The following is a 24,903-nucleotide window of genomic DNA, read 5'->3' on the forward strand; positions in this document are numbered from 1 at the left end:
TGTGTACATACATGTTTGCGGTGTAGATAGACAAACACGTGTACATACATGTTTGTGGTGTAGATAGACAAACACGTGTACATACATGCTTGTGGTGTAGATAGACAAACACGTGTACATAAATGTTTGTGGTGTAGATAGACAAACATCTGTACATACATGTTTGCGGTGTAGATAGACAAACACGTGTACATACATGTTTGTGGTGTAGATAGACAACCATGTGTGCATACATGTTTGTGGTGTACATAGACAAACATGTGTACATACATGTTTGCGGTGTAGATAGACAAACCCCTGTACATACATGTGTGCGGTGTAGATAGACAAACATGTGTACATACATGTTTGTGGTGTAGATAGACAAACATGTGTACATACATGTTTGTGGTGTAGATAGACAAACACCTGTACATACATGTTTGCGGTAAAGATAGACAAACACCTGTACATACATGTTTGCGGTGTAGATAGACAAACACCTGTACATACATGTTTGCGGTGTAGATAGACAAACACGTGTACATACATGTTTGTGGTGTAGATAGACAAACACCGGTGTAGATAGACAAACACGTGTACATACATGTTTGCGGTGTAGATAGACAAACACCTGTACATACATGTGTGCGGTGTAGATAGACAAACACGTGTACATACATGTTTGTGGTGTAGATAGACAAACATGTGTACATACATGTTTGTGGTGTAGATAGACAAACATATGTACATACATGTTTGTGGTGTAGATAGACAAACACGTGTACATACATGTTTGTGGTGTAGATAGACAAACGTGTGTACATACATGTTTGTGGGGTAGATAGACAAACATGTGTACATACATGTTTGTGATGTAGATAGACAAACATGTGTACATACATGTTTGTGGTGTAGATAGACAAACATGTGTACATACATGTTTGTGGTGTAGATAGACAAACATGTGTACGTACATGTTTGTGGTGTAGATAGAAAAACACGTGTACATACATGTTTGTGGGGTAGATAGACAAACATGTGTACATACATGTTTGTGGTGTAGATAGACAAACATGTGTACATACATGTTTGTGGTGTAGATAGACAAACACCTGTACATACATGTTTGCGGTGTAGATAGCCAAACACCTTTACATACCTGTTTGTGGTGTAGATAGACAAACACGTGTACATACATGTTTGCGGTGTAACTTATGTATAAGTTTACAATGCTATAAGAGATTTGTGTTGTATATTATTCTAGCTACCAGATAAGAGAGTAAAGAGAGAAACATCGCCTGCCTTGTCACCACTGCGACTACAGAAATGATCCCAACTGTTTCTGCTGATAAAGTGGTCCAACCATATAGATGGATAAAAACACATAGGATTGTAGACCACATTACAAAGACACTTATTATTTTGCCATCTAATTTACATATATGTTTGTGGTGGAGATAGACAAACATGTGTATATACATGTTTGTGGTGTAGATAGACAAACATGTGTACATACATGTTTGTGGTGTAGATAGACAAACACGTGTACATACATGTTTGCGGTGTAGATAGACAAACACCTGTACATACATGTTTTGCAGTGTAGATAGACAAATACGTGTACATACATGTTTGTGGGGTAGATAGACAAACACGTGTACATACATGTTTGCGGTGTAGATAGACAAACACGTGTACATACATGTTTGCGGTGTAGATAGACAAACACGTGTACATACATGCTTGTGGTGTAGATAGACAAACACGTGTACATACATGCTTGTGGTGTAGATAGACAAACACGTGTACATAAATGTTTGTGGTGTAGATAGACAAACATCTGTACATACATGTTTGCGGTGTAGATAGACAAACACGTGTACATACATGTTTGTGGTGTAGATAGACAAACATGTGTGCATACATGTTTGTGGTGTACATAGACAAACATGTGTACATACATGTTTGTGGTGTAGATAGACAAACCCCTGTACATACATGTGTTTGCGGTGTAGATAGACAAACATGTGTACATACATGTTTGTGGTGTAGATAGACAAACATGTGTACATACATGTTTGTGGTGTAGATAGACAAACATGTGTACATACATGGTTGTGGTGTAGATAGACAAACACGTGTACATACATGTTTGTGGGGTAGATAGACAAACATGTGTACATACATGTTTGTGGTGTAGATAGACAAACATGTGTACATACATGTTTGTGGTGTAGATAGACAAACACGTGTACATACATGTTTGCGGTGTAGATAGACAAACACGTGTACATACATGTTTGTGGTGTAGATAGACAAACATGTGTACATACATGTTTGTGGTGTAGATAGACAAACACCTGTACATACATGTTTGCGGTGTAGATAGACAAACACCTTTACATACATGTTTGTGGTGTAGATAGACAAACACGTGTACATACATGTTTGCGGTGTAACTTATGTATAAGTTTACAATGCTATAAGAGATTTGTGTTGTATATTATTCTAGCTACCAGATAAGAGAGTAAAGAGAGAAACTTCGCCTGCCTTGTCACCACTGCGACTACAGAAATGATCCCAACTGTTTCTGCTGACAAAGTGGTCCAACCATATAGATCGATAAAAACACATAGGATTGTAGACCACATTACAAAGACACTTATTATTTTGCCATCTAATTTACATATATGTTTGTGGTGTAGATAGACAAACATGTGTATATACATGTTTGTGGTGTAGATAGACAAACACGTGTACATACATGTTTGTGGTGTAGATAGACAAACACGTGTACATACATGTTTGCGGTGTAGATAGACAAACACGTGTACATACATGTTTTGCAGTGTAGATAGACAAATACGTGTACATACATGTTTGTGGGGTAGATAGACAAACACGTGTACATACATGTTTGCGGTGTAGATAGACAAACATGTGTACATACATGTTTGCGGTGTAGATAGACAAACACGTGTACATACATGTTTGTGGTGTAGATAGACAAACACGTGTACATACATGCTTGTGGTGTAGATAGACAAACACGTGTACATAAATGTTTGTGGTGTAGATAGACAAACATCTGTACATACATGTTTGCGGTGTAGATAGACAAACACGTGTACATACATGTTTGTGGTGTAGATAGACAACCATGTGTGCATACATGTTTGTGGTGTACATAGACAAACATGTGTACATACATGTTTGCGGTGTAGATAGACAAACCCCTGTACATACATGTGTGCGGTGTAGATAGACAAACATGTGTACATACATGTTTGTGGTGTAGATAGACAAACATGTGTACATACATGTTTGTGGTGTAGATAGACAAACACCTGTACATACATGTTTGCGGTAAAGATAGACAAACACCTGTACATACATGTTTGCGGTGTAGATAGACAAACACCTGTACATACATGTTTGCGGTGTAGATAGACAAACACGTGTACATACATGTTTGTGGTGTAGATAGACAAACACCAGTGTAGATAGACAAACACGTGTACATACATGTTTGCGGTGTAGATAGACAAACACCTGTACATACATGTGTGCGGTGTTGATAGACAAATACGTGTACATACATGTTTGTGGTGTAGATAGACAAACATGTGTACATACATGTTTGTGGTGTAGATAGACAAACATATGTACATACATGTTTGTGGTGTAGATAGACAAACACGTGTACATACATGTTTGTGGTGTAGATAGACAAACGTGTGTACATACATGTTTGTGGGGTAGATAGACAAACATGTGTACATACATGTTTGTGATGTAGATAGACAAACATGTGTACATACATGTTTGTGGTGTAGATAGACAAACATGTGTACATACATGTTTGTGGTGTAGATAGACAAACATGTGTACATACATGTTTGTGGTGTAGATAGACAAACACGTGTACATACATGTTTGTGGGGTAGATAGACAAACATGTGTACATACATGTTTGTGGTGTAGATAGACAAACATGTGTACATACATGTTTGTGGTGTAGATAGACAAACACCTGTACATACATGTTTGCGGTGTAGATAGCCAAACACCTTTACATACCTGTTTGTGGTGTAGATAGACAAACACGTGTACATACATGTTTGCGGTGTAACTTATGTATAAGTTTACAATGCTATAAGAGATTTGTGTTGTATATTATTCTAGCTACCAGATAAGAGAGTAAAGAGAGAAACTTCGCCTGCCTTGTCACCACTGCGACTACAGAAATGATCCCAACTGTTTCTGCTGATAAAGTGGTCCAACCATATAGATGGATAAAAACACATAGGATTGTAGACCACATTACAAAGACACTTATTATTTTGCCATCTAATTTACATATATGTTTGTGGTGGAGATAGACAAACATGTGTATATACCTGTTTGTGGTGTAGATAGACAAACATGTGTACATACATGTTTGTGGTGTAGATAGACAAACACGTGTACATACATGTTTGCGGTGTAGATAGACAAACACGTGTACATACATGTTTTGCAGTGTAGATAGACAAACACGTGTACATACATGTTTGTGGGGTAGATAGACAAACACGTGTACATACATGTTTGCGGTGTAGATAGACAAACACGTGTACATACATGTTTGCGGTGTAGATAGACAAACACGTGTACATACATGCTTGTGGTTTAGAAAGACAAACACGTGTACATACATGCTTGTGGTGTAGATAGACAAACATCTGTACATACATGTTTGCGGTGTAGATAGACAAACACGTGTACACACATGTTTGTGGTGTAGATAGACAAACATGTGTACATACATGTTTGTGGTGTACATAGACAAACATGTGTACATACATGTTTGCGGTGTAGATAGAAAACCCCTGTACATACATGTGTGCGGTGTAGATAGACAAACATGTGTACATAAATGTTTGTGGTGTAGATAGACAAACATGTGTACATACATGTTTGTGGTGTAGATAGACAAACATGTGTACATACATGTTTGTTGTGTAGATAGACAAACACCTGTACATACATGTTTGCTATGAAGAAAGACAAACACCTGTACATACATGTTTGCGGTGTAGATAGACAAACACCTGTACATACATGTTTGCGGTGTAGATAGACAAACACATGTACATACATGTTTGTGGTGTAGATAGACAAACACCAGTGTAGATAGACAAACACGTGTACATACATGTTTGCGGTGTAGATAGACAAACACCTGTACATACATGTGTGCGGTGTAGATAGACAAACACGTGTACATACATGTTTGTGGTGTAGATAGACAAACACCTGTACATACATGTTTGTGTTGTAGATAGACAAAAACGTGTACATACATGTTTGTGGTGTAGATAGACAAACACGTGTACATACATGTTTGGGGTGTAGATAGACAAACACCTGTACATACATGTTTGCGGTGTAGATAGACAAACACGTGTACATACATGTTTGTGGTGTAGATAGACAAACACGTGTACATACATGTTTGTGGTGTAGATAGACAAACATGTGTACATACATGTTTGTGGTGTAGATAGACAAACACCTGTACATACATGTTTGCGGTGTAGATAGAAAACACGTGTACATACATGTTTGTGGTGTAGATAGACAAACACGTGTACATACATGTGTGTGGGGTAGATAGACAAACACGTGTACATACATGTTTGTGGTGTAGATAGAAAACACCTGTACATACATGTTTGCGGTGTAGATAGACAAACACCTGTACATACATGTTTGTGGTGTTGATAGACAAACACGTGTACATACATGTTTGTGGTGTAGATAGACAAACACGTGTGCATACATGTTTGTGGGGTAGATAGACAAACACGTGTACATACATGTTTGTGGTGTAGATAGACAAACATGTGTACATAAATGTTTGCGGTGTAGATAGACAAACATGTGTACATACTTGTTTGTGGTGTACATAGACAAACATGTGTACATACATGTTTGTGGTGTAGATAGACAAACACGTGTCCATACATGTTTGTGGTGTAGATAGACAAACACGTGTACATACATGTTTGCGGTGTAGATAGACAAACACCTGTACATACATGTTTGTGGTGTAGATAGACAAACACGTGTACATACATGTTTGTGGTGTAGATAGACAAACACGTGTACATACATGCTTGTGGTGTAGATAGACAAACACGTGTACATACATGCTTGTGGTGTAGATAGACAAACACGTGTACATAAATGTTTGTGGTGTAGATAGACAAACATCTGTACATACATGTTTGCGGTGTAGATAGACAAACACGTGTACATACATGTTTGTGGTGTAGATAGACAAACATGTGTACATACATGTTTGTGGTGTACATAGACAAACATGTGTACATACATGTTTGTGGTGTAGATAGACAAACACGTGTACATACGTGTTTGTGGGGTAGATAGACAAACACGTGTACATACATGTTTTGCAGTGTAGATAGACAAACACGTGTACATACATGTTTGTGGGGTAGATAGACAAACACGTGTACATACATGTTTGCGGTGTAGATAGACAAACACGTGTACATACATGTTTGCGGTGTAGATAGACAAACACGTGTACATACATGCTTGTGGTGTAGATAGACAAACACGTGTACATACATGCTTGTTGTGTAGATAGACAAACACGTGTACATAAATGTTTGTGGTGTAGATAGACAAACATCTGTACATACATGTTTGCGGTGTAGATAGACAAACACGTGTACATACATGTTTGTGGTGTAGATAGACAAACATGTGTACATACATGTTTGTGGTGTACATAGACAAACATGTGTACATACATGTTTGTGGTGTAGATAGACAAACACGTGTACATACGTGTTTGTGGGGTAGATAGACAAACACGTGTACATACATGTTTTGCAGTGTAGATAGACAAACACGTGTACATACATGTTTGCGGGGTAGATAGACAAACACGTGTACATACATGTTTGCGGTGTAGATAGACAAACACGTGTACATACATGTTTGCGGTGTAGATAAACATGTGTACATACATGTTTGCGGTGTAGATAGACAAACACGTGTACATACATGTTTGCGGTGTAGATAGACAAACACGTGTACATACATGTTTGTGGTGTAGATAGACAAACACGTGTACATAAATGTTTGTGGTGTAGATAGACAAACATCTGTACATACATGTTTGCGGTGTAGATAGACAAACACGTGTACATACATGTTTGTGGTGTAGATAGACAAACATGTGTACATACATGTTTGTGGTGTACATAGACAAACATGTGTACATACATGTTTGTGGTGTAGATAGACAAACACGTGTACATACGTGTTTGTGCGGTAGATAGACAAACACGTGTACATACATGTTTTGCAGTGTAGATAGACAAACACGTGTACATACATGTTTGCGGGGTAGATAGACAAACACGTGTACATACATGTTTGCGGTGTAGATAGACAAACACGTGTACATACATGTTTGCGGTGTAGATAGACAAACATGTGTACATACATGTTTGCGGTGTAGATAGACAAACACGTGTACATACATGTTTGCGGTGTAGATAGACAAACACGTGTACATACATGTTTGTGGTGTAGATAGACAAACACGTGTACATACATGTTTGTGGTGTAGATAGACAAACACGTGTACATACATGTTTGTGGGGTAGATAGACAAACACGTGTACATACATGTTTGCGCTGTAGATAGACAAACATGCGTAAATTAGATGCTAGCAACAAAACACTCTTTCTCTAAATGCTCATAGAGACATTAAACGATATAAGAGAATGGTGGACAAAAGAACTATCTATTTAGCTAAAGAGAAAGAGATGGATGATTTGTTCAGTTAAATATTAATTACAAAAACTTAGATTATTAAATAATTTTTTTTTCAACCATAACTCAATTCCAGAAGTAAAGTATACTCTAGCATGTAGTTTGGCAATTAAATTATATAGGAAATAGACTTAGGGAGACAAACATTGAATAACTCACATTTAGTATAATAATAGAATGGTATCGGAAACTTCTCAGCATTGTCCAGCAATGGATAAGAAATCCCTCACGTTTTCTGAGATCTGAACCTCATAGTACCAATCATTTGATATATATATATATATATATATATATATATATATGTGTGTGTGTGTGTGTGTGTGTGTGTGTGTTTAATTTATATTATTGTGTGTCAATAACGCGATTAATGCGATACTAGCTTGAACCAACTTGCTTGTGTTCAAGTTAAGTAAAGAGAGGTCGAAAGGTTAGGACTGACTGACGGTTAAGTACAGAGAGTTTGAAAGGTTAGGACTTCAATTGACGTATGTGTTGCACATGCGTGCTAACAGGGGTCACAAGGCACATCAGAGCATGTTGAGTGCAAGTTGTGTTGGCAGGATTTGCCATCCCACACCACACCTCAATATAAAGAAGAGACACATGTAGTTAGTCGGTAATCAGAGACGGATTAGAATCAGAGTCAGTCATAATGAGAGAGTCTTGCAGTCAAGATGAGGAAACGAAAAATAAGAAAGAGATCTGAATCGATTCAGCGATGCAGAGGTTTTCTCACCAATGAGGAAGATTCTGATTAAAGACTGTCTACAAATAATAATAATAATATACAAATAATAATAATAATAATAATAATAATAATATACAAATAATAATAATAATAATAATATACAAATAATAATAACAGTAATAATAATAATATATAAATAATAATAATAATAATAACAATAATAATAATAATATACAAATAATAGTAACAATAATAATAATATATAAATTATAATAATATATAAATAATAACAATAATAATGATAATAATATATAAATAATAATAATAATAATAACAATAATAATAATAATATACAAATAATAATAACAATAATAATAATATATAAATTATAATAATATATAAATAATAACAATAATAATAATAATATATAAATAATAATAATAATAATAATAATAATATATAAATAATAATAATAATAATATATAAATAATAATAATAATAACAATAATAATAATAATAATAATAACAATAATAATAATGATAATAATAATAATAATAATAATAATAATGATAATAATGATAACAATAATAATAATAATAATAATAATAACAACAATAATAATAATAATAATAATAACAATAATAATAATAATAATAATAATAATAATAACAATAATAATAATAATAATAATAATAATATACAAGTTGTGTAAAATGGAGCATGCATGTTTTGATTTCCAGATTGAAGGCAACCGTTGTGAGGGGCACCGCCTGAAGAAAGGAGAAAAGGTACATACCTTAAGATCTTCTTATAGACCTTATGTATGTGACATACACACACATGACTGCACACATAAAATATACACGCAAGTATTTAACAAGATATTTAGTAATTTCAAATAATCAAATGAAATAAAATTAAATAAAACGTGTTTATTGTTGTTTATGGATGTCTTTTCCAGTGTTGAATTTGTTGTAGAAAATTACTTTCAAAACGTTGCATTTGATCTTAATATGTTTTAAATTACATCGCAAGACAAGAAGAAAAACAGAGACAAAAACTGTGGTATTTCTTTTTAAAAAATTAACATGGAAACTTTGTAATATTCTGACCTTGTTCAGTTCCGGGTCTTCAAGATCATCTGAACATATATCAATTCGGCTTTCACTGTATGGTAAAATATCAGATACCTGGTCAGACCTACAATATAGAAAAACATGCTTAGTATAGTGATATCTGGAAAGGCAACATCACTTCCAAGGTGTTGGGAAATATTCCTCATGAAAAAGAAAACGTTTAAACAGCTTTGTAAGAATAGAAACCAGTTCCTGTTACAGCTTTTTAAGAATTACGATTGACAAAGCAAATTGTATAACTAGGATATCTGGTCAGGACCGTGTGTGTTATTTGTCAAAATGAAGCCTCTGCTCAGCTACTCTATACTTCATGATTTTAGCATATGACTCTCTTACGTTTTCTTTTTTGCAATAGTTGTGTGTAGTCATAAAGATGGCGTTGATTTCAGAACATCTATTTCGTTGAAAGCAATTGAAAATAAAGATTTCTGCGAGCAACAGTAGTAGCACATTATGTCGTTGTACTACACCTAACAGTCTGCTTGTCTATCAATTAACTAATCAGTTAAATCAAATATGACACAAGATTCTTTCTTTTAAAACATGGAATGCAGAGAAATTTCTGATATGGAAGATCCGAGGCTATCCTATTCAGCCACCGAGTATTGCTACAGAATGATGTTAAAGGTCTTGTTGCAATTTGTTTTGAACTGAATTGAGACAACTAAATGATCGGAAGTTCCCAGCAGAGACAAACCAGTGGATGAGCACAGTACAGAAGTTGTTCGAAAAAGATCAAGAAAATTTGCAAAGTTTTTCATCAACATCGGATACACAAAAAGGTTTGTCAGAAATCGTATCAAAACAACAAGGAAAAAATTGTGGCAAAAACTTTCCTTCATCATCTGTTTTATCTGAATGGATTAGATATTCAACATTGTAAAAAGTTACAATCTCCAAAGACGTGAATAGCAGAAAAGTAAACAGACAGGATACGATCAATTTTCTCAGAGATACTTTCAAGGTCAACATTTCCAGAGAGATGAATGAAAGATAGGGGAGCAGACAGGATACATTTATTTATATATTTTTCATTTATTTATTTTTTTTTCAGAAATGCTGTCAAAGTTAAAATCTACCAAATGTGAATGGCAGATAGGTGAACTGACAAGATACGGTCAATCTTCTCAGAGATTCTGTCAAAGATAGAAGATCAGTCATTATGGAATCAATGGAAGTCAAATATGAATGCGATGCTGTGAGTAAAGGCAAATTGGGAACGCACCTCAGGCAATTAAGGGTATTTTTTTTTAATGTGCTTGCCACATAAAAAGTTACCCTATGATCATCTTGAAGGTCAGCTTTTAATTTTATAATCGAGTAACGTTTAATCATGAAATCATCTACAAAAACATATGGGCCAATGTCAATTTTGCACAAGGACAACAGTTCAGATTTGGTCTTCCATTATTGGATTTCAATCCCTGAAAGGTTGGAACATAGATCCCCTAACGTTGGAAAAGAAAACTTGGTTAGAATAGAACTTGGTGTTCTGGATTTACACTCATGTTTTGTTTTGTGATTTATCATGTTGGAATTGGAATGTTTGCAGAAGAGTTCAGTAAAGGGATACTAGCAGGACACAGAGAGAAAAAGTAAAGAGAGATTTCGTTTGAAGACCATTGAAGAAAGAAAAGTCATAGTAGTTCTCACTAACATGCCATCTAGTCCCCACCTGAAACTATTTCATGGTATAAACTCAATTCACCAAATGCCAATACAGAAGGCCCGGTATTATGCATCTACTGATGGGACAGCCTCCTTTAGAGTTACTTTAATCTTCGGGTTCCCTGACTATCAGATGGATATTCTTAATGCAGATAAAACGTTTACATGCAGCACCCTAACAGGTGACATTTCAAAAAGGAAAAGAAAGAAAATTAATCAAGTCATTTCCAGATAACTCACACTAAACTGCCGATCAAGTAGACAGCGTTTATCTCCCTTTGTCAGACACATTGCCCTGGTAAATAGGAACACTCAATCCGTCAAAAGGAATTGAAATGTGATTTGACATGGTAAAAATCCGAAAATTTGAAGAGAAGCTGCAGATACCTTTATATTTTCCATTGCGCCATATTGAATTTTTCAATTCAATATGGCGTAATGGAAAAAAATTCAATATTCTTTTGATGGCTTGATTGTTGCTATTTCTTCTGATGAGTTAAGGGCATAATAGATTCACTAGTTAAGTGATTGATTTTGCGCTATGAAACAGATACTCTGAAGAATTGTATAAGTCAACTGAATTAAAGGAATAAATTATAAGATGATCAACATCATGAATTTTGGAATATAACTTTTTGTCATTTATTCTCTATATTGCTCTATAATTACATTGAGCTTCTTAAATAAGGATTGATATATAATAAGAAAATATATTTATATATATATATATATATATATATATATATATATATATATATATATATATATATATATACGTTCATTGTTAGTAGGTGATACCTGAAAACTGTTATTTTAATATATCTTCATAATATATATATATATATATATATATATATATATATATATGATTGTTGAGCTGGATTAAATCCGACGATATGAAATAGAATGGAGGTGGAAGGACCTGAATACTCAACGTTTCACCCGATTTATGCGAGCTTTTTCAATGACCATCACGCATAAATCAGGCGAAAGGTTGAGCGTTCAGGTCCTTCCACCTCCATTTTATTTCATATATATATATATATATATATATATATATATATATATATATATATATATATATACATACATACATATATATATATATATATATATAAAATATTTAATATTATATATGATATATATTATATATATGATATATATATATTTAATATTATATATAATGATATAAATATATATAAGTTGATCATTAGTAGTGTTTAAATTTTAATTGAAGTAGAAAACTGATTGAATTAACCATGAAACTGTAACAAAGTGTTAAAATTGAGCCACTTTTATTATCATGGATTTGTATCACATCAGATATAAAATCTAAGCGAGTATTATATAAGTTTATTTTTAGTTTTGTATTAAGGATACGAGCAATTGTGTTCTTTCCGTTGAACGATAGTATCATTTGTTAAGATCAAAGTTAATATGTTGGAAACATTTTATTTGGCTTATTAAGCTCAGAACATGTAACTCTTTTATTAAATTGGCATCTGTACAAATTCCAACTGAGTAAATGATTAATAGTTAGTCATTTCTGAAACCCTACAAATCAAATCCCTAAAATGAAAGGCAGTTCAAGAAAATATTAATGAGAATAAGTTTTATTAAATTTTGTGTTGACAAGCTAAAAATTTTTTTAAAAAACATACAAATGATGTCCTATTTTTTCATTCCACCTGAATAGATCAGAGAGGGGATTGCAAATGACATTGTTATGATGACTGAACTTATATATTCATGATATGAAAGTTTCATCTCTCTGTTGCAGATATTGACGGTGTGAGACTCTAAGAAAGCAACCCCTGTCATGGACGTGTGTCAGAAGGAGGAATGTGTCATTGAATTTCTAGAAAAATGCTTTGGAAATTGTGTGACCATGTAGATAAATAAATTCTGGAACACTAAAAGTTTTAATGATACTACTTCCGCCTTCATGGCTCTTCAGCTTTTTTGAAAAAATAGGAGGGTTTACTTTTGGAATGACCCTTGTATGACAAAGTGCGCTCCAGACGCCCCTTCGTTCATCGCTGGCAAAAGTACATTTAGAATCAGGGTGACAATATAGATAAATACATTCCGGGGCACAAAAGGTCGCTTGTTTTAATGGTATCACTCCCATCTTCGTAGCTCTTCTACTTTTTTAGATAAAAAAATAGGAGGCTTTACTTTTTAGAACGACACTGGTAGTAAAAGGAATTCAAAGGAAATTTGGATGAAATATTTAATAGAATTTTATATATGTATCAGTATTGTATTATTTGTGTAAATTTTATTTGGCTCAAATTAAAAGAATAAAAACGCAAACAAAAACAGTAGCAACAAGTATAGAGTTGTAAAAATATGTAGTCCACATCATAGAAAAACTGATCACTGCAGCAAAAGACACATGGACAAGATAGGACGCAGCGAAACAAGAAAGGAAAAGACGAGAAACGAAAAGTATAAATAGAAACAGCTACAGAGTTGATTCATAAAGAAATGATGAAAGAGATGACCGACAAAACACTTGGACATGTCTTAGAAAAGGACACGTTAAGAAAGAAAAGAAATTGTTACTGACAGTTGCACAGTAAAATGCCATTAGAACTACATTAAGGCTAAAATAGGTAAGTACAGTTGAGCAGCGAGATGGAGTTTGTCTGAGTCTGTAATGAAATGCGAAAACCATTAGAAATGCTTCCATTTTTTTTTAACTTATACATTTGTTAAGAACAGTAGCATTTAAAAACATAGACTTCGCTATCATTTTTTCCTTATGTTTGTTCATGTAAAGTTCAATATACATCGTTTAGTGTATGCTGCACTCAAAGACAAACATTTTGTCTTTGAGAAAAATAAAAAAAATAAAACAAATTAGTATTATTTAGATTGTTCTGTTATTCACAATCTTGGATGTTATTCTCGGAAAGTTGCTGCTGATATAACCTCTTCAGGTGTATGTTTGTATGTTATTGAACTCAAGCATTTTTCTATCAAACTCGGGAGTGTGATTAAATGCTTTAAAAGAAAATTGGTACAAAACTGTTTTTATGCAGCCTGTAGTGTTCGTTGACAAGCAAAAAGAAAAAGAAGAAATTGCTGCTACTTCTTTTTATATGTTTGCTATCTTGTCACCTGATATGTAAATGAAATTTTCCAGTTTTGAACAAAAAGGCTGATTTTCAAAGACTCAGCCAGTTTTGGATGTGAATGTTGGAGCAGCAAGTGTTGACAGCAGAGTTACCAGTTTTGGAGTAGTGTGTTTTGACAGCAGTGTGACAGATTTGGAGTAGTGAGTTTTGACAGCAGTGTGACAGATTTGGAGTAGTGAGTTTTGACAGCAGTGTGACAGATTTGGAGTAATGAGTTTTGACAGCAGTGTGACAGATTTGAGGTAGTGAGTTTTGACAGCAGTGTGACAGATTTGGAGTAGTGAGTTTTGACACCAGTGTGACAGATTTGGAGTAGTGAGTTTTGACAGCAGTGTGACAGATTTGGAGTAGTGTGTTTTGACAGCAGTATGACAGTTTTGGAGTAGTGAGTTTTGACAGCAGTGTGACAGATTTGGAGTAGTGTGTTTTGACAGCAGTGTGACAGATTTGGAGTAGTGTGTTTTGACAGCAGTGTGATAGATTTGGAGTAATGAGTTTTGACAGCAGTGTGACAGATTTGAAGTAGTGAGTTTTGACAGCAGTGTGACAGATTTGAAGTAGTGAGTTTTGACAGCAGTGTGACAGTTTTGAAGTAGTGAGTTTTGACAGCAGTGTGACAGATTTGAAGTAGTGTGTTTTGACAGCAGTGTGACAGATTTGGAGTAGTGAGTTTTGACAGCAGTGTGACAGATTTGAAGTAGTGAGTTTTGACAGCAGTGTGACAGATTTGGAGTAGTGTGTTTTGACAGCAGTGTGACAGATTTGGAGTTGTGAGTTTTGACAGCAGTGCATCAAATTTAACCCCGGAAATTGTTACTCAGAAAGTGTAGAATAGTTAACTCCTTACTATTTAACCACAGGGAGTGTACAGAATTCCAAACGGAATTCTTTATTTACTTCATTGAGATATAATTTTTTTATTCCATCAGGTATAAATCTTAAATAATTCATAATTGTATTCTTAGTATCACTTGCAGTGAAGATTGAACCTTTCACCTCCAGAAAACTGTCATTTAGAAATGATTATTACTTAACACTTTATTCATTACACCTGAAGAAGATCGAGGGTTACATCGGTCGGCACATTGTAAGAATAACATCTAAAATGAGAACAGTAATCTGAATAATCCAAATAATCCAAATTATTTGGATTATTTGAACTATTGCACTGACCTTTAGGCTAAGATCCAAGTGCAGTATCTGTTCTGACGCTACACTTGAATTAATTTGTCTTTAGTCTATGTAAGAGAAACCTTCTATGCTAAGGAAATTTTTATTTTTTCCTACTTAAGAATGCCCCATTTTGGGGGAGCTGGTTTACCCCTACATTGAAAATGACCTTGTGTCACATTTTCCTCTCGCAGGGAAACAATTAAATAGCAATAATACATATTATTAATCTTCATATAAAAAAATTCTGTAACATAATTACAGAAAAAAATTCTGTAACATAATTACAGAAAAAAATTCTGTAACATAATTACAGAAAAAAATTCTGTAACATAATTACAGAAAGCTGCAAAAAGACTGTCACTTAAAATTGATTGGTAATAAACGCCTTTAACCATTATGCTGTGGGTCAGTGGGGAAATATCGTGAAACTAACAGCTAAGATGAGAATAGTCATCCGAATAATACAAAGTATTAATCCTCATCTAAAAAATTCTGAAACATAAAACAATTACAGAAAACTGCATTTCTTTTCAACCAGTTTATGGCATATCAACCAGTAAACTTTTGGGGCTGGTTTTAAAGAAACAAATTGAATCTATAATATCAAAAGCACACAAAAAAAAGTTTAACTAACTGATCAGATATTTCATTTTTGTCAAGCAAGTCCTCTTCCGGTTTTTTCGTTAATACTTTTCCTGACTTCCATTCTGCAATTAAGTCCCTACAAGCTTTGGGCAAGGCAGAAAGTTTCTCTGCTGCTGTTTTACCTCCAAAACCTTTAGAAACCACATAGTAAAAAATGGAAGGTCTGTGAAAGAAAGAAGGAAAAAAAAAGGCAGATTTTACATAAAAAATACAACAGGTTTTTATTAAAATAAAAAAATAAAAAAATAAATAAATAAAAGATTATCTGTATCAATCACATATCCTAATTGTTTAACATACTCCTTTCGTTTGATGTAAATCGAAAAGTGTACCATTGGAGTGATTGACATTTCTGATAACCTATTAGAAGCTCAAACGTAGGAACACAGTAATTGGCAAATACGACGTCCTTGACATAAGCGGCAAAGAATTATCTGTGTTAAAATAAGAATCGCAAACGGCAAGATACATAATGTACTGTAGCACTGGAGTGATTGGCTTAGAAATTGCAGCTTCTTTCCAAGAACAGTAGGCTTGTGGAACTCTCTTCCTGCTGATTGTTTTCCTCCTACATTCAACCTTGGTCTTTTTAAGCCTGAAGTCAATAAAGATCTCCTACTTTTGTGGAAATCATCTTTCGTTGTTGTTAGCTCCTTACGTTAAGTGGCTTCACGCCTTGTCTGGAGCGATTACTATAAATAAAATTGAAATCGTCAGACTACTTCTAACAGTACACACATTGCATATCTTACCTGTCGCTATTTAAGAATACAAATTTAAATTTCATTCTATAATCTATTTCTCAACATTTTTATATAAATTTACACTTAATGCGTCACCTCTTACAAAGGTCAATGAGTACTCGAGGATAAGGGCTAATGAAATTGTCAGTTAGGTGGTGAATAATATCAAGGATGGTTAAACAAGTACATTTTTTACATTGGATTTGAAGACTACTATGTTGTAGTCAACAGCGAAGCATTCCTGTTGTATTATGTTAAAAAAAATTAGAAAGAAACTTTGTTCGTGGAAGTTCCATTTGGTTTAAGATATGCAGAGGATAGGTGTATAAAAGTAATTGTTAATGGGCCTGCGAAAGAGCACGTATAAGCAAGTGGGAAAATAGCAGCAGCAGCCGAAGGATGGACGGCAAGCAATTGTATTAGCAGCAGGAGCAGCGTTTGAACATGTATGCAAATTTGCAAGAGAAGAAGGAGGAAAAAATGGACAAACAAATAAAGCAAAGAAATAAATTCGACTTCTTTTTTGAACTCAAGTCATTTATTACCATTTTTCCTTCTTCGGCATCTCGACACCAGCTTAAAAGTCTCTAGCTTCTGCTCCACTACACGACAGCCATTCCTTATATGTCTATCTTTTTTGACCGCCCTCTTTTTTCTGTCCGCACACTGGCCACAGCCAGCCTATTCTCACCTTCACTTTACAGGTCCATCCCCTTTGGTGTCCATTTTTTTCTTACCGACCATTTAGTGTTCTTTCTTTTTCTTTTCGTTCTTTCTTTTTCCTTTTTCTTTTCTTTTTCTTTTCGTTCTTTCTTTTTCTTTTCTTTTTCTTTTCGTTCTATCTTTTTCTTTTCTCCTTTCTTTTTCTTTTCGTTCTTTCTTTTTCTTTTTTCCTCTCTTTTTCTTTTCGTTCTTTTTCTTTTCTTTTTCTTTTCGTTCTTTCTTTTTCTTTTCTTTTTCTTTTCGTTCTATCTTTTTCTTTTCTCCTTTCTTTTTCTTTTCGTTCTTTCTTTTTCTTTTCGTTCTTTCTTTTTTCTTTTCTTTTTCTTTTCGTTATATCTTTTTCTTTTCTCCTTTCTTTTTCTTTTCGTTCTTTTTTTTTCTTTTCTTTTTCTTTTCGTTCTATCTTTTTCTTTTTTCCTTTCTTTTTCTTTTCGTTCTTTCTTTTTCTTTTTTCCTTTCTTTTTCTTTTCGTTCTTTCTTTTTCTTTTTTCCTTTCTTTTTCTTTTCGTTCTTTCTTTTTCTTTTTCTTTTCTTTTTCTTTTCGTTCTATCTTTTTCTTTTCTCCTTTCTTTTTCTTTTCGTTCTTTCTTTTTTCCTTTCTTTTTCTTTTCGTTCTTTCTTTTTCTTTTTTCCTTTCTTTTTCTTTTCGTTCTTTCTTTTTCTTTTCGTTCTTTCTTTTTCCTTTTCTTTTTCTTTTCGTTCGTTCTTTTTCTTTTTCCTTTCTTTTTTTTCGTTCTTTCTTTTTTACTTTCTTTTTCTTTTCGTGCCATCTTGCGCACACTTCCTAATTTGCATATGCGTTCAAACGCTGCTCCTGTTGCTGCTAATAATATTTTCCCCACACGCTTATGTGCGCTCTGTTACAGGTATGTCTTAAGGATCTGTGTCAATCCCATATTCTAATTGTTTTGCGTTATACTTTCCTTTGGTGCAAATAGACAGCTGCACTACTCGAAGGATTGGTCCACCCCATAACCAATTAGAAGCTCTGGCATACGAACATTGTAATGAGCAAAAATGATGCTCTTGGAGTTAACAACAAAGAATTGCCTGTGCCGTACATAAAAACATTGAACGGCAAGTGATGCAATTTACTATAGTTTTAAATATTAATGAATATTAATGAAATGCGGTGAAACTGATACGAACGGTTTATTTCTAGTTACAAATGATTCGTCATTTCGAGCTCTATATGAAACTAGTCTGGGTGCCCAGCCTTGCCAGGTGTTTGGAGGTGTGTGTTGAACAAAAAATTAAAAATATTGATAGCAGCCAGGCAGACAAGCTCGAATCCATACTGTGAAGAAGGAAAAGAACATGAAAAAAAATGTGACGTCTTTGCTGTTGCATCCATCGCCAAACCGGAAGTGATGTAGGTTTAAATTAAGGCTAGACAATCAGCAAGAGGCGATGACTTTCGAAAATATCGGCGAAAATAACGACCCCTCCCTGTAGCAAAGTGCCCAGTGGAGGGTGAAGGAATTAATATTTTGGGCCAAAAATTTTTTATATTTGTCGTCCAAAGGGTCGTGCTTCAAAATGATACCGATCTTATGAAAATCCGTTACCTCTGTCGAAAATTTTTGCAAGATATACAAACATACATACATTCATACATACATTTAAACAGACAGGTGAGATTTATATTATAGATTAGCGAGGGTGGCCGGAGTTGCCCAGGTGAAAAAAAAAGAACTTTTGAGAGAAAGGTAGGTAGGCTCGAACCCGAAGCCTTGAGGTGAATAGCCTGATGACTTACCACGATGTTATGCGAACAGAGAAATTAAACGTTAAAAAAAACAGGTGCTTAAATGAACGTCAACATGTGGTTTTCTAGGTTAAACATCACGCCATAGTAGTAGTATTCGTAGTAGTAGTATTCGTAGTAGTAGTAGTAGTAGTAGTAGTAGTAGTAGTAGTAGTAGTAGTAGAGAAATTGAAATCACGACCTCGCTCTGTAAATCAGACAAATTATAATCGGACATATTATCATCTAGGGAGTATATAAAAAGTTCTAAGAAAAAGTGACCCCTCCGAGCGACTCCCCTCCTCCCAAGAAAAAAGCCTTTGGCAGACATACGAAAAAAATGCACACACACACACATTTTCGCTTTTATATTATAGATGGATGAATCGCCTTTTTGTGCGTGATCACAGATTAACCTCCACGTCATTTGTTGCTAGAAGGTTATTCGTGATAACAGGTGCTTGTTCAGGGCAGTATTGTTTGATAATATGCAGCTATTGTCTCATTACATTTCAGAGATTTTTGGATTGTGGAAATCAGAATATCAACTGTATTCTTTACAAACTTTCACAGTACAAACACAAATCGCTGGTCTTTTACTTACAGCATACATGCCATTTCATTCCGCGGGTCATATTTGGAACCAGAACACTGTCTAGTCTAGAGCAGACATATTTTGGTGGCTTCCTCAAATTACCAACGAAATCTGACTTAGATGTATGTTGCACTTGATAAAGACTGACTGCATTGCTGTTTAATTCATTTAATTATATCCATAATAATTTTTTTACAAGTGTTGTCTAATCTTTCCATTTGCTTTGTTGATCCGCTTTGTGGTATATCAAGTTTGTTTTATTTTAATTTCAAAACACAATACTCATTGTTCCTATTTACAATGCCTCCCCACGGGGCAGAGTTAGACACCAGGGTCGTTTTTTAACGTGGAGAAAAGGAACAAAAATAAAAATTGTCTCAGTCGTGAAGGATTTCTCCTCCACTGACAGAGAACAAGAAATTGAAGTGCAGCATTTGAAGAACAGATACTACACTTCGATCTTGTTCCGAATGCCAAGTATTTGTTGTTGGTTCAGAATAATCAGAAGATATCTGTCTTGAACCATTGCTATTTCGCCTGAATAATTAATATCTAGCAAGAGAATGCATTTTCTTGTTTCTAGAATTTCAGAAAGACTTATTTTATGTACAAAATGCAGAACGAGGCTTTCATCTTTTGGGGCTTGCAATTGGACACTACCCAATTGCAAGCCAATATAGACAGTTTCTCCACAGATTCCCTCGCTTCTTGTCACAATCAGATGAGACAACTTGAATATCTCGTCATCTTTAAATGGTAACTCTGATGCCTTTCGCATTAGATCCCACATCTAATAGCAGAATAAATCTCCCAGAACACCTGCAACACTCTTATAAACAATCTAACCAGTATTCCTGGTGAAACAAGCGCAGGGGAGATCCAGACAATTGAACTTAAGGGGACAACGAGGATCTTGAAAAGAGCTCTCGGCTAGAGTCAATAAAAAGTGGGTGTATGTTGGCAACTAATTTCGCTATCCTATACCCAGCTTATAATCCCAAAATAAGGCAATTAAAAAAATGGTTACTAAGGAGGGAAAGCAAAATGGAAGTAATTAAGGATATGACCAGTGACATTAGTGAAAAGTAAAAGTAAAGAAAAAAACACTTGAGATTTGAAACTTCTTAATTTCTAGAAGTGCTCTATGAAATGCAAAATACCTACAAAAAATCTATGCAGGAATACAGGGTGACTCCTAACACAAATGCAATCTATTATATAAAAGCAAAAATGTGTTTGTGCGTGTGTGCAATTTTTTTGTATGTCCGGCAAAGGCTTTTTTTCAGGAGGGGGGCGCTTGGGAGGAGGGTTACTTATTTTTAAAACTTTTTATATACTCCCTAGATTATAATATCTCCAATTTACAAAAGGAATTCACGTTTATCTTTTAGTTGAGCGACTTTTATTTTATAAAATTCATGCTATCCTGTGGTCCCGCCTGTTTGTTTGGCTTTTTGGTTTTCCCGCCAGGGATGTCCAAAAAGCAATGAGCTTTGATCAATGCAGGGAAACCACGTCATATCAGACAATTGGTATTCATTTGGACACTCCCCTTTTTATGAGGAGCTGGTTTTCCTCCAACATTTTGGGGAAACAAAACCAAAAAACTGCCTCGCAGCCAAAGTTAAGTGCAAGATTTAATTCTCCTATGGCGTGACGTTTGACCTCATTAAATTTATGCACCTGTGTGAACTCATTCACTTAACTTTTTAATCGTTTAATTTTAACCACTACTCTCGTAGCGTCGGAGTAAGTTGTCACACTTTTTTCCGCCTTCGCCTCAAGGCTTCAGGTTTGAGCCTACCTGCCTACCAAAACTTTTTTTTTTCTTTTACACCTCCAAACACCTGGGTAACGCCGGGCACCTCCACTAATCTTTTATATAAAAGCAAAAATGTGTGTGTGTGTGTGTGTGTGTGTGTGTGTGTGTGTGTGTGTGTGTGTGTGCAATTTTTTTGTATGTCCATATGCATATGTTTTTTCGGGGGTGGGGGCTCTCGGAGGAGTTACCACATCTTAGAACTTTTTATATACTTGCTAGATTATAATATCTACGATTTACGAAAGGAGGTCATCTCTATTTTTTATTTGAGTGACTTTTATTTTATAAAATTCACGCTATCCCATAGTCCCGCCTGTTTGTTCGGGTTCATCATTTAAAAAAGCGAAACTAACGAAAGCAAAGACAGTCTTCCAGCTTTGTACCGGGACGTGCAAAAAAGCAATTAGTTTGGAAAACCCTTCATATCAGACAATTGCTATTCATTTTGACACCTGGAAGCTGGGAACGACCTTTTGGTGAAGAAAATAAATACCATGAGAGAAGGCACTTTCATTTCTTCGCCAACTCCTGACCTAATTATCAGTGATTCAACAGCTTTTCATTGACATCATTACATTTAAACGCTTTTCATTTCCTTTGTTGTCGTAGCGCACTGGTAAGATCTCAAGTTTTCCGCCTTCGCATCACTACTAACACTTTTTTTTTTGTTCTTTTACACCTCTAAACACCCCGGGAAACACGGGGCAACCCCGCTAATCTTTTATAAAATTCAAAATCCTTTTTGCAATCCAACTAAATTTGGTAAAAATTAAAATTCAATCTATATCTGGCTTGTCAACCAAGTTACAATTATAAATGTTCAACAGTAATTAGTATTGAGCACTATCTAGTTGTTAAGAAGTTTTGGCTACAAAGGGTGAACACTGATTTTAATAAGACCATACAGTTTCCGATACTTCAAATGACTCATTCGATTGATAGCAAGGGCACTTTAATGATTGTCTCATCTGTATTAGGTGACTTCAATGGGATTCACATTCATCGGACTTTAACACTCCAGTTTTTTATTTGTGACCTTTGTTTTTTTTATGGAAATCGCTTCAGACAAGGCAGGAAACCATTTGATGTAAGGTCAAAAACTTGCCAACAATAAGTGTCAGATGGAATAGATTCTGACCCAGAAAACAGCAATTTCCTCTTTGTCAGAAACATCACTCCTGGCATGTGAGGACTAAAGGACAAAATAAGGGAAATGAGAGTAACACAGCTGCCAAAAGTAAATTCAAGATCCTCTTTCTACTCTTCTCAAAATTTCAAAGGAAAGTTCTATAACAGAAATCCACAGACCACTCCTTAGGATAGAAAAGATTGTGGATTTTATTAAGGTTTTCTTGGATCAGATTTTGCAAAATCACCTTCTATGGAAAATTGTGTACCTTTGCTACTGTTTTCTAATAAAAGATGCATAATATATATATAATATATATAATTATAAAATATATAGTATAATATAATTTGCGGGGCGGTTCTCGAGAGGGTTACTATTCTGGAGAACTTTTTATATACTTCGTAGATTATAATATGCACGATTTGTGAACGGACGTCGTCTCTACATTTATTTAAATCGACTTTTATAAAATTCCCTCTATTCCGTCCTTTCGCATGTTTGTTCATCTTTTTTCATATAAAAGCGAAACTAATCGGAGCGAAGTAGGCCGCCTCCCTTGCGGGGGCACCTTTGTGGCCTTCAGGCCAAGATCAAAGTGTAGTATCTGTTCGGCAGATGCTGCAAGCAAAGACGATGAAAGTATAGTATCTGTTCCGGCAGATGCTGCAAGCAAAGACCATTGCCCTTGTGGCAATCTTCTGGTCTATGTAGAGGCAACCCTACTTGGGCCAGCTGGCAAATCACTATCCAGCTCCCATTTCCCACCTCTCGGGAGCTGGTCCCCTTTTCCCTTCCCCCTCCCCTTCACTCCTCACATTAAAAATCGGCCTTGTGCCTAATTTGCTCGGTGGGGGAGCAAATAAATATCGGCCGCCTGGCTTTCCAGCTGAGACCACCAGAAACGCAATTAGCTTTGATCAATGTTGGGAAAGCCCTTCATATGAAACAATTGCTATTCATTTGTAGAGCTGCCTCTTTTTGGAGGGAACTGGTTTTCCCCAACATCTTGAGGGAGCAAAATACGGGAGAACCTGGCCTGCAGCCAACGTTCATTTCTGCGCCCGCATGAACTCATTTCTGCAAGTCAACTTTTTAATCGTTAAATTTGAACGCTTTTCACTTCGTGTCTTAGCATAGCGGTAAGATCTCAGCTTTTCTTTCACTTTGTTTTCCGCCTTCGCATCACGGGTTCAAGCCTGCCTGCCTACCACCACTTCCCCCCTCCCCCCCAAAAAAAACAAACACCCAGGCAACGCCGAGCACTCCCACTAGTAATTACTATAACGTCCTCCCAGTGTTTAGGTACGGGCAAAATGAATGCCGATGCTCAAAATGTATAAACATTTTGACCCCTCCTTTTACTTAAAAAATCACCAAAAATCAGGAAATTAACCAATTTTAATGAAATTTTCAGTATTTATCAAATAATGATCGCGGAATATAATGAACTTATTATTTTTATTTATGTCTTAGTGGAAATGTATTATTTTGTTTAAACAAAAAATACCTTTACTAAAGTTATGGTTTTTAGTAGTAAATAAAAAACGCAAGAATTTATTTTTGCTTTTGTTATATAAATAAAGCATCTTAATTTGTAACAATAAAAATAAAATAGAATAATTTTTACAGGTACATTACGACAAAAGCTCCTAAAGTCCGTATTAATGAATTCGATATAACTCAAAGAAAAATGAATTTCTCGAACTAACGATATTACCATTGAATTAAGCATTGTTTATTTAATATTTTTCAAACAAAAAATTATAATTGCAAAAGATATTTCTACTTTTTAAAAAAAATTACAGGTTTAACATAATTTTTATATGCAAGATTTTAATAATTTCCTTGCT

The 24,903-nt window shown here is 34.8% G+C and overlaps 1 protein-coding gene across 1 annotated transcript in view; it reads right to left on the minus strand.

The window, feature by feature from the left end:
* The window catches only part of LOC145254614 (uncharacterized), a 1,033,347-nt gene that overhangs the window by 290,042 nt on the left and 718,402 nt on the right, over positions 1 to 24,903 (minus strand). The window contains exons 27-28 of the mRNA XM_080113229.1: positions 16,284 to 16,457; positions 9,642 to 9,729 (exon numbers count right to left, since the gene is read on the minus strand). Of these exons, the coding sequence (XP_079969355.1) occupies positions 9,642 to 9,729; positions 16,284 to 16,457 (262 nt within the window). The remainder of the gene's footprint in view (positions 1 to 9,641; positions 9,730 to 16,283; positions 16,458 to 24,903) is intronic.

The sequence above is a fragment of the Euprymna scolopes genome, chromosome 3, assembly GCF_053919585.1.
Source record: "Euprymna scolopes isolate OS-2025 chromosome 3, ASM5391958v1, whole genome shotgun sequence".
Classification (NCBI taxonomy): Eukaryota; Metazoa; Mollusca; class Cephalopoda; order Sepiida; family Sepiolidae; genus Euprymna; species Euprymna scolopes.